The sequence below is a fragment of the Vanellus vanellus genome (assembly GCF_965231255.1).
Source record: "Vanellus vanellus genome assembly, chromosome: 2".
Classification (NCBI taxonomy): Eukaryota; Metazoa; Chordata; class Aves; order Charadriiformes; family Charadriidae; genus Vanellus; species Vanellus vanellus.
In genome coordinates this window covers 144,561,502-144,572,533 of record NC_138906.1, presented here as the reverse complement: position 1 = coordinate 144,572,533, position 11,032 = coordinate 144,561,502, and the positions used below count along the sequence as shown (strand labels likewise).

Genomic DNA, 11,032 nt, shown 5'->3' with positions numbered 1-11,032 from the left:
CCCACCGCGCGCAGGGAGGGAACATGGCCCCGCCCACCCGCACGCCCTCACAGCCGCGGCGGCCCACGGGTCCCTCTTTGCTTTACCTCTCCCTCTTCCCTGCCGCCGCCGCTGCCGCTGCTGCTGCTTAATTAAGTAACGGTAAATACATTTTGCTGGGCAGAGAAGAACTTAATGAGGTTCAACAAAAGCAAGTGCAAGGTCCTGCACCTGGGGAGGAAGAACGTAAAGCACCAGTACAGGTTAGGGGCGGACCTGCTGGGAAGTAGCTCAGAGAAGGATCTGGGGGTTGTGGTAGACAGTAAATTATCCATGGCCCAGCAATGTGCCCTTGTCGCCAAAAAGGCCAATGGAATCCCGGGCTGCATAGGGAAGAGTGTGGCCAGTAGGTCGAAGGAGGTCATTCTCCCCCTCTACTCTGCACTGCTGAGGCCACAACTGGAATACTGTGTCCAGTTTTGGGCTCCCCAGTTCAAGAGGGACAGGGAACTGCTGGAGCGAGTCCAGCCAAGGGCAAGTAAGATGATTAAGGGATTGGAACATCTCCCGTATGAGGAAAGGCTGAGAGAGCTGGGACTCTCTAGCCTGGAGAAGAGAAGGCTGAGGGGAGACCTTATTATGGCATACAAGTATCTAAAGGGTGGGTTGAAGGAGGATGGAGCCAGGCTCTTTTCAATGGTTCCAAGTAACAGGACAAGGGGTAACGGGCACAAGTTAGAACACAGGAAGTTCCGTTCAAATACACGGAAAAACTTCTTTACGGTGAGGGTGAGGGAGCACTGGCACAGGCTGCCCAGGGAGGTTGTGGAGTCCCCTTCTCTGGAGATTTTCCAGACCCGCCTGGATGCAGTCCTGAGTAATGTGCTCGAGGCAATCCTGCTTTAGCAGGGGAGTTGGACTAGATGATCTCTAGAGGTCCCTTCCAACTCTGAAAATTCTGTGATTCTGTGATTTTTTAATTGGTGGTGACTAGCAGTTGTCTAGAGAAGAGGGCAAGAAGGGAGTGCTGAGAGCCGGGCCCCTGCAGTGATCAGACCAGGCTCCCGTGTCTCAGCCTGGGGTAATACGGCTGATCTTCCAGCCTCCTCTGGCCTTTCCTCACCTTAATGCCTTACAAAAATGCAAAGAAATTATGACCTTGATCCATGACAAGGGCAAGTGACAGAAGTCAAGTCAAGGGGCAGAAGCAGCTGCTTCCTTCCAGCAGTAACTTCCACCAAAATGCAAAGAAATTATGACCTTGATCCATGACAAGGGCAAGTGACAGAAGTCAAGTCAAGGGGCAGAAGCAGCTGCTTCCTTCCAGCAGTAACTTCCACCATCATTAAGATGTCCATGTTTACGTGGTCCACGTCTGTCTACGTCAGTCTCTAAGCTGCAACTAGCCAGGAGCTGGTTCTCAAGCTTTTCAGATATCCCACTTCCTAAAGTGGCAATGCCTGGGGGAGAAGCAGGATGACTAGAAGAAGCTTTTAACTATAATTTTTTAACTGTGTCATTTGGCTGAATTTCACAAAGGCTGAACAGCAAGTTTTCAGTGTAGATATACAACGTAAATCTCTTTTGCCCCAGTCGTTGCTGTAAGTGACTAGGCTGTTTTTCCATTCCTACAGGACTGCTACTCATCTACTCAACAATCACAGCTTCTGCAGCAAGCAGAACAGGGGATGCTGCATCAAATGAGTGCCCGGTGTGGCCCTTTTTCAGTCTCAGTCCATCGAACTATGTAGCTTGAGTGACCTGCCAGCCATAAAAATTCTGCAATTTGCTATAAGTGACCGCAGGAGGCAGAACTTTCCTCTTTCTCATCTTCCACGAGGATAGATGTCCATGAAGTGTCCTGACTACAATGCAATTTATCTTCTGTTGTGCATGTTACTCTGTTAACTACTGCTTCAACTTTCATGAGTTATTGTTTAATGCATCCATATGTAAAACGTTCAGTTTCAGAATATGAATTACAAAATAATCCTCTGGGAGATCATACTTGGCATGTCAGCATGATCTGTACCACATTGTTCAAGTTAGTCTCTTTTGGAAGAGACAGTTTACCAATAATTATTCTAAGCTTTTCTTGATACCAAGTTCAGAAGAGGCAACTTAATAATGAGCAATAAAAATGTATATGCACTTCATAAAAATGTTCTAAGAGTTCAAGACTCAGAACAGTCCCTTCACTGAAGCTCTGGGGCTCAGGAGTTTTCATTTGCAGCACAACATATTTAACAACCCGGATGTAAGAGATTTTGTAGTATCTTACAGCACCATCATGTCTTTAGAAAGGAGGGAAAATTTACACTAAGCAAGATGAGGCTATAAATTAATGTAGCTACAATATTTCTTTTTTATGACTTTGTAAGAATCATCAGTGCCCAACCATGTGAGGCTTTCATATGAAGGAGTAGCTCATACTGACTCTTTGCTCCAAATCTCTCTAATATAAATATTGATATTTTAGTATCATTTATACAAATAATTTTATGGAATGAATGCAGATTTTTTTATTCAGTTCACATGACGTTTTTGTTCAATTTTCAATGTAAATTATACTTGTTCTAATCATATCAAAATCATCCTTCTAGGTACAAAACTAATTTACATTTGCATTTTTTATGCCAAGTAAAATGATCAACAGTGATGAAAGACAATTTCAAAACAACATTTATAAATCAAAGGAAGTGTCAAGACTTCAATAAAGAACAAACACTGGAGTATCATGTTGTACTGGCAACTAAAAAAGCACTGAGTAGAAAACAATTTAAAAAACCTGTAGCACTTCAGAGCTTTCGAGCTCACTGTAAGCGCCTGTTAACATTCACACATCGCACTAGGCTTTGGGAGCTGCCCCCATTCCAGGGAGGTAAGAAAGAGAGAAAGGGAAAGAACAAGTTAGGGTGATTTACCCATGGTCACAGGAGCATTCAAGTCAACATTAGATTTCAGAAGCTCCTGACTAACTTTCCATGCTCAAACAACAGTCTTTTTTGGGGTGGGGGGGTGGGGGAGTAGGAGGAGGGAAAGGGGAACAGGGTAGGTTTCCCATGCTTTCTCTTTTGAGGATCCCAATTTTTACAATGACTGTGCTGACTGAAAGCATTCAGTTCCAACTTTTGCCTGGGCTCCCTTCTAGCTTCCCTTCACACTTTCTATCAGCTCTTCTGTTTTCCAGCTGCAGACTTTGAAGAAGGGTTCCATGCAGAAAATGAAGTTGGAAATAAGAGCTTACTGAATATAAACTTTTCCCGAGTCTGACTACTGCTTTTAAGAATGTAAATTGTCACGTCAGCAAACTGCTATCCACAGCTAGGATGTTTCCACTCTTTTCCCCTCTTTACAGGTAATTAGCAAAAGGGTCAGACAGAAGAAGTCTCACACGGTTGGGCAGCCTGTAACAGTGAGTGATGTGGTGTGTGTCATGTCAAGAGATTACAGTTTAGGAGGATAAGACAAAAGCTTACAAGAAAACCAGAAATTTAAAATGTTTTATATTTAACATTTGTAACAATTATGCACAGTCTAAAATTAATGCAATTTTAAAAAAATGCCCTACCCATTGCTACCCACCTGACAGGATTCATATTAATACTAGGGAGAAAATAATTCAAGTTCTTGCATCCAGGATAATTCTAGTAAGTCACTGTGGTCTACGCAAATAAAAAAAGGATATTATAATGCTATTCTATACAAATCCTGCATTCCAATGTTTTCAAGAAAATTCATGCTTTAAAAGTCTTTGGACTTCTACCATTGAATAACTGTTTGTACAATGCATATAAAAAGATCATTCAGATTATCACTTCTGGGAAAAGTGAGTACATCATACTACTATAACTAAAAACTGCATCAAGTAAGTTACTTGATGTACCTTACATATAAAAAAGGGAATTTTTAAAAGTAGTGTCTGTATGTCATGGCAATGTGCCAAGTTCCTTTAACTCCGATTACAAATGTTCATTTGAGACCTTATAAAGTTCTTTAAGCTTGTCAAATTTTGACCCCCACTCTTGCTGGCAATCATAATTTAGATCTTCATCACCACTAATGGAGTCTAAGGAACTAAGGCTCCCTGCTAGAGAGCATTGCCCTTCTAAGCAGTAAAAATGAATAGTGTCAGCTGGAAGACTCTGTAGATCATTGTCTGCCTCCCAGATGATTTGAGAAACATATTCCTTGAAGTCTGGGACACTGGTAACAGCTGATGTTGATTGGTTTTGATGTGCACATTTTGGGAGTGAGTTTCTTTTTGGGCCAGTGGTGGTCTGGGAGTGTGGAGCAGCTTCCCTCAAGGAGATGTGGGGAATAGTATGGAGAGGTTTCTTCAGTTCATCTATATCATAAGCATTCTGGAAAGAAAAAAGAATGCAAATATCAGAGAGAAACAACACAAAAGGAAATAGGTTAAAAAAAAAGTTTTAAAACTCAATACAACACAAAACTGGATTCTGTGATTTTTCTACAAACTGAAGAGAGGGCCTAGTTCAGAGAGCCGAGTTCAGATCATACCAAATCCCTTTGCCTAATGACAGTCTTCAGTTAAAGCAAGAATGCTGTGTCCAGAGCAGCCGCCTCGAAGGTGGCCACAGATGACCAGCATCGTTAAAGTCACAGACTGGGCTGAAATAGAAGCCTCCCACTCAAGAGTACTTCAGGTTAAAATAAATAAAAAGCCAATTGGATAAGGACCATGAATTAAATAATTAAATAAAAGGTCTGGGAAAGGAAGGTGAGGAGAGGTTGGATTTGCAAAGACTGGATTGAAGCTGCATCATACCTGGTCACGTTCTCCACCTCCTTCTTCATTATAATTGAAGACATTTTCTCTAACATCCTCCCAGCTTTCACGCTCTTCAGGAATGTGGTAAATTCCTCCTTTCCGAAACCCTGAACTTCCCCACTGGCTCCACACCGTGTAAGAGACCAAAAGTGCTGGAAGAAATAAAGATACCTATTTGTTATATGACATATGACAAAGTATAATACATGATAAAAACACATGACTCCTGAGATATTAAATCAATTCTTAATTTGACAATGAAATTCCCAGGTAAGAAATGCATAACTGTTAATATATAAACAACTTATATTCAGGAATGTAAAGAATCATCTATGTATATTACATCATAAACTTCATTAAAGGGTATTTTACTTACCTAAAGGAATCCATTTAAATAGAAGGCATTTTGGCCAATCTCTGGCCTTTCACCAATCCTGAGTAAATAAGATACCCAAAGTAAGTAAAACACTGTTTTAATGAAGGTTACAAGTGTAATATAATCACAGAGTCTTTACTATTCTGAGATGTGTATGCAGTTTTTCTTTACCAATACGAGAAACAATTTTATGGTGTTATTATCTTTTCAGCCAAAGTGTGCCTGAAACTGGACACACTGTGAACATCTTTCTGCCCAACACTCTTAATGAGGCTTGCCTGTTAAGATCATAAACTTTCTAGAGAAAGATCTCTGCCTTCCTAGTATGTGAATGGCACGTACTAGCTGTAGGTCCTACCTATTACAAATGTAAAGGCTCAGGGCAAGTGGGAGTTTCAGATGGATGTGGCTGCACGCAGATTTGAACACAGAGATGGAAAGTTTTTATTTAAGAAGGATTGAAAATAAGTGATTCTGAAAGAGAGAAGTCCTAAATTTGCTTGAACTGGCTTCAAAGCAAGTAAACTGTAACTATGTGCTGCTGCCTGTCTTTTAGCATCCTCAAATGAGCTCCCAACTGGTGATCACCAGAAAAAGTGAAACACTGATCACAACATCCAAGGGTAAAGCAGACTCGATTCAGTGGAACAAGGTACAAGATTAAAAAGAAAGACAAAAAAGTACTTGCTTTCCTACCTAGGAAGACAAGGAGGCACATGCTGATTGCCAGAATAGAGCCAGAGCTGAGTCCAACGGGTCTTCCAGCCTTCACCTGGCTAATTTCACACCATCTTCCCTTGTAACCTTCGGGGCACTGGCAGATGGTCTTGTCTTGGGATTGAGCCACACAGGTACCCCCATTCCTACAAGTCCAGTGTCCACAAGGTGATGAGGTACAGTGTCTGAGCCCTGTAAGGTTGTCAGTCACTTCTACTTTCCCAGCTGGACACCTGAACGACAAAAGCAGAAGATATCTTTTAGGCAAGAAAAGCACCTGGAGTTCTATGTTGTTTTGTGCATAGTTTGTTACTCTTTCTTTAAAGCAAATAGATAAAGTCTTTTCAAGCAAACCACAAATCCACATTCGGAGTATGAAATAGATGTAAACTTGATCATAGTGAGCTAGTAAGCTTATGAAAACATGAACATATGTTCTGCTTTCCCTATCCAGAAGATATGCATAAGACCTTCACTCCTTCCTTTAGAAAGGGATCTGTCAGCTTCTGAACAGACTAACCCTTTTCCTACAGACTTGTTCAAAACACCTAGAAGGAAATGGATAGCTGAGAGCAGTGTGGTTAGTATAAACTTTGCAATGCTCATTTGGGCCTTTAGGAAAGAGATGTCACTGACCCTCTCAGAATGACCAATCTTGTATTTTAGGACTTTAATCTGCAGAAAAAGTGATTTCTTCTGATACGTATTTGGAGGATTCCATGCAGGAATACTGTGAGGAGCACAGACCTGCCTTCTGCAATCCAAGGAAGAAATACTAGTGAATAAATGGAAGACCCTTCGTACTGTTCTTTCACAAGTGGTCTGAAGGAGGGAGTGTCTCAAGGCACACTTAGGACTATCTCACAGCCCTTTCAGCAACAAATCATGAGGCCTCAGAAGTGCAAATTTTGGCTGAATGGAAGGAATTCAAGTGGCACCTTCTCCCAGTCCTGTGTGTATGTTTGGTTTTTTGAACAGATATGACTGTATTTTGATTTGCATATTTTAATATCTTGTTTTGAAAAATTTCTTTTAAAAGTGGATCTTCTCAAAGGAACTAACTGCATAGGATACCAGCTGGTGGCCTTTGGTTCTGGCCCTGGGCAGCCAATTTTAGAATCCAGTTTTGTGACAGTCTAATTTTGAAAGTCTCGTTGTTTCATAGAAAGTATGACTAATTTGAACTTATTTACAGAAAATATATGAGTATATACATAGTATATATGCAATATATATTTTATATAGATATACACACACAATACATATAGACTACATCAAAATATATACTATTTTCACACAGAGGAGCAGAGACCAAAGCTTTTGCAATCCACCTTTTATGAAAGGGAATTTCCTTTCCTCACTAGCCTGTGACCTTCTCACCATGGGAAAAAATAATGGAGTAAATAGGTTCCCTATCGGACTTGCAGGAAAAGGCAAGTTTGGCCCATGCTGGAAGATGAGATTTGTCATTGGGATGCCTCTCTCTGGCCAGCAGCAGCAGGGATTTTCAGTGTTAAAAGCAAGCTGCCTGACCTAAGGCGGAAAGAAAGAGCATCCCAATCACCCCTTCGTGAAAACAAAAGCTTAATGTACCGGCATTCATATTTTCTCCACAGGTCTACACAAAGAAAAGGGCTGTAACAGGGCTGGCTGCTGCAGGCACTGGAATGGCATCCCATCGTGACACCTTGCCGCCTCAGAATTAAGCCAAACTCCGTGCTTTTGCCGTCCACGAGAAGCGGCTGACCGTTCAGCTGGACGTCACGCATACAACCTGCATCAAAGCAGGGGAGTACAGAGAGAAATACATTGAGTTAGCAACTTTCCCACCTCAAGCCTTGCCCCCAACACATATACAGGAGACTTTAGAGCACTGTAGAAAATTTAAAACATTTTTTTAAAAAGATCCTTATACTGCTTATCAGCTTTATTTTAGAGGAGCTACAGGACATGTGCCTGTGTGCCCTGGCCAATGCACACATCACCAATACTTCTCCAGGACAGCTTGGTTGTACCAAATGCAACAATTTAGCAGAACTGTGCTATGAACCAGAACAGCTCTACTACATTAATCTAGATTTAAAATATAATCTTAAGAGTGGGGCTGAATGAGAAGCAACGGAATGGAAAAACTGTCTTCTGTTGAGCCACATTCTCCAGTCCCGTCACCCCACTCCAAGAAATGGAGAGTGTGCCGTGAATTGCCTTGCAAATCCTTCTCCTCCTACCAGGAGGTGTTCTGTCTGTTCCTTAAACCCTTTTGAGGCACAAAGGGAGCGAAGATCGCAGCATAAGTTCCCTACTTGGGGCTTCTGGCATGAGAAATTAAAATCTGAAGTGGTGGTTTTTAATATCTACAGGAAATCTCACATCTTTACTAGAACCAGATACAATGGCAAATAAAGAGTTGAGCATTAGCTCTGAATCCTCTAGTACAGAAGGTAGGATTTCATGGTCATAGTAGCCTCCACAGGAATTCTCACCTGAGTTTGAGACTCTCCAATACACTTAAAGATACCACTTTTTAGGTTTTAATTCCCTCCTTTTGGGAACTCATCATGTCACTTACCTTGGAAATCGCTCTCTGAATGATTGGGAAGGCGGTTTCCTAGCACGATGCTTGCCCAATCCATTTCAAACCATCTATTTGTACCCAAGACAGAGGTCACTTCTTGGTCACCTCCACCACTGTTAACACGCAGGGTAAATTCATTGTTGTAGCGCTCCATGGTCAGAAGAACCCATTGGCCATTGTTTATACGTAATGTCCTCATTCTCAGAGAGTGATTTTTGTCCCCCAGGCTGAAGTTAACACTAAAGAAACCTTCAACCACCTAGAGGAAGATGATAAATACCTTTAATAACAGAAATGCACTTCTAAATGTTTTTACACAGTCCTGCCTCAAGAAATGGACCAGAATTTTCCAGCACTCCTGTTTTTAAGTGCTATATTCCCACATAAAAATTCCCAGAAGAAAGCTGCAGGTCAGGGAATTATCAACTCTTTTCTTTACAGGCCACTCTTCTAACTCAGATGAACCTTTTTATCAGCCTTCCCCTATTGATGTCTACCTCTAAGTCTTCCCAGATGACCCTCCTGTTACAACTGGAATAATTAGCCTCTGTCTAGCTAATATAATCCAGACAGATTTTTTCAACAGCAGCAAAAATGTAGAGATAAGTTTTATAGCCAGGGACAGAAAGAAGCAAATGGAAAAGGAAAACAAGACAAAACAATCTTCCCCATTCATGTATACCTCATGCATTCATCTGTACTTTTTGCAGTGAAACAACTAGAATCTATTTTGTGGAAGGGTAATAGTGAGACAAACAACATAAATCATAGAATGGTTTAGGTTGGAAAGGACCTTGAAGATCACCGAGTTCCAACGCCCCTGCCATAGGCAGGGACACCTCCCACTAGACCAGGTTGCCCAAGGCCACGTCCAGCCTGGCCTTGAACACTTCCAGGGATGGGGCCTCAACAACCTCTCTGGGCAACCTGTGCCAGTGCCTTACCACCCTCAAAGTGAAAAACTTCTTCCTAATGTTTAATCTGAACCCGCCCTCTTCCAGTTTAAAGCCATTCCCCCTCATCCTATCGCTACATACATAAATAAAAGTAGTTAACCTCACGTGGAAAATTCTTGCTCTTTATTACATTAAAGAATAGGTGTCCTTAATCGGAAACTGCATCTTTTTCTCTTACTGGGGTACTCCATGACAAATTAAGAGCACTGAAACAGAATGGCTTTTGGACTGCTCACCTCCAGTCGGATGTATCCATTCCCATCTGCCGAGGCTAAGCTGAGAAGGGTGCTGTGGGAAATACGGGTGCGCACCATCAGCTGGATCTGAGTGCTGTGAGTGCTCAGGATGCTTCTCGGCTCATAATGGATCCAACTGTCCCTTCCAAAAGCCCATTCTGGAAGAACTAAGTACAATACACTCTAAATCAAAGCAACAATCTCAGAAATTACTGCTCGTGCAGATCTCCACTCCTTGAGACTTTTTTTTAATTACAAAGAGATATTAAGTCATTGTTTATTATGTTACCTAGGGAAAATGCACTAAAATGAGTTCTTTCCCCATCACCTGGGGGAATCCATCTGAGAGTAATCCAGCAGAGAGTTGCACTACACTTTTGTGGGAATAAAAAAAAACACTAAACCACCCAGACCCTGGTGCTCTTATGCACCCATTTCAGTCTCACTACCTGATAGCAGTCCTAGAACTGCTTGTTCTGGGCACAGCTTAGTTGAAAAAAAGAAGTTTCTTCTTACCAAATAAGGACATAGTCTTTATTTGGTAAAATAGATTATTTATTATTATAATTTAATATTATTATATTTATAATTTATTATAATAATAATTATTTATTATTTATAACTTTAGTCCAAGTTAGTGACTGGACAGGAAGAACACTTGGTCACCAACAGCTAATCTGAGGTCAGTGTCATGCAAACAGAAATCCAGAAACTCCCAGCTAATGCTGGGGCGCTTAGTCTGGTTCCCAGGACATAAAATCATAGTATGGTTTGGGTTGGAAGGGACCTTTATCATCTATTCCAATCCCCCTGCAATGAGCAGGGACATCTGCAACTAGATCAGGTTGCTCAAAGTCCCATACAACCTGGCCTTGAATGTTTCGAGGGATAGCGCATCTACCACCTCTCTGGGCAAGCTGTGCCAGGGTTTCACCACCCTCATTGTAAAAAATTTCTTCCTTATATCTAGTCTGAATCTACCCTCCTCCTCCTTTAGTTTAAAAGAGTTACCCTTTGTTCTATTGCAACAGGCCCTGCTAAAAGGTTTGTCTCCATCTTTCCTATAAGCCCCTTTTTAGTACTGAGAGACTGCAATAAGATCTCCCCCAGAGCCTTCTCTTCTCCCGGCTGAACAACCCCGACTCTCTCAGCCTGTCCGCATAGGAGAGGTGCTCCATCCTTCTGATCATTTTTGTGGCCCTCCTCTGGACCCACTCCAACAGGTCCATGTCTTTCCTGTGCTGAGGGCTCCAGAGTGGGACACAGTACTCCAGGTGGAGTCTCACGAGAGCAGAGTAGAGGGGGAGAATCACCTCCCTTGACCTGCTGGCCACGCTTATTTTGATGCAGCCCAGGATACGGTTGACCTTCTGGGCTGCAAGCACACATTGTCGTCTC

At 42.0% G+C, this 11,032-nt stretch overlaps 1 protein-coding gene across 1 annotated transcript in view; it reads right to left on the bottom strand.

The window, feature by feature from the left end:
* Positions 1–3,941: 3,941 nt before the first annotated feature.
* LOC309668923 (neural-cadherin-like) overlaps positions 3,942–11,032 on the bottom strand; it is a gene marked incomplete at both ends in the record, with an annotated part of 45,548 nt that continues 38,457 nt past the window's right edge. Inside the window, 6 exons of the mRNA XM_082479464.1 lie at positions 3,942–4,343; positions 4,772–4,926; positions 5,847–6,100; positions 7,461–7,641; positions 8,437–8,701; positions 9,635–9,801. Coding sequence (XP_082335590.1) covers positions 3,942–4,343; positions 4,772–4,926; positions 5,847–6,100; positions 7,461–7,641; positions 8,437–8,701; positions 9,635–9,801 — 1,424 coding nt within the window. The remainder of the gene's footprint in view (positions 4,344–4,771; positions 4,927–5,846; positions 6,101–7,460; positions 7,642–8,436; positions 8,702–9,634; positions 9,802–11,032) is intronic.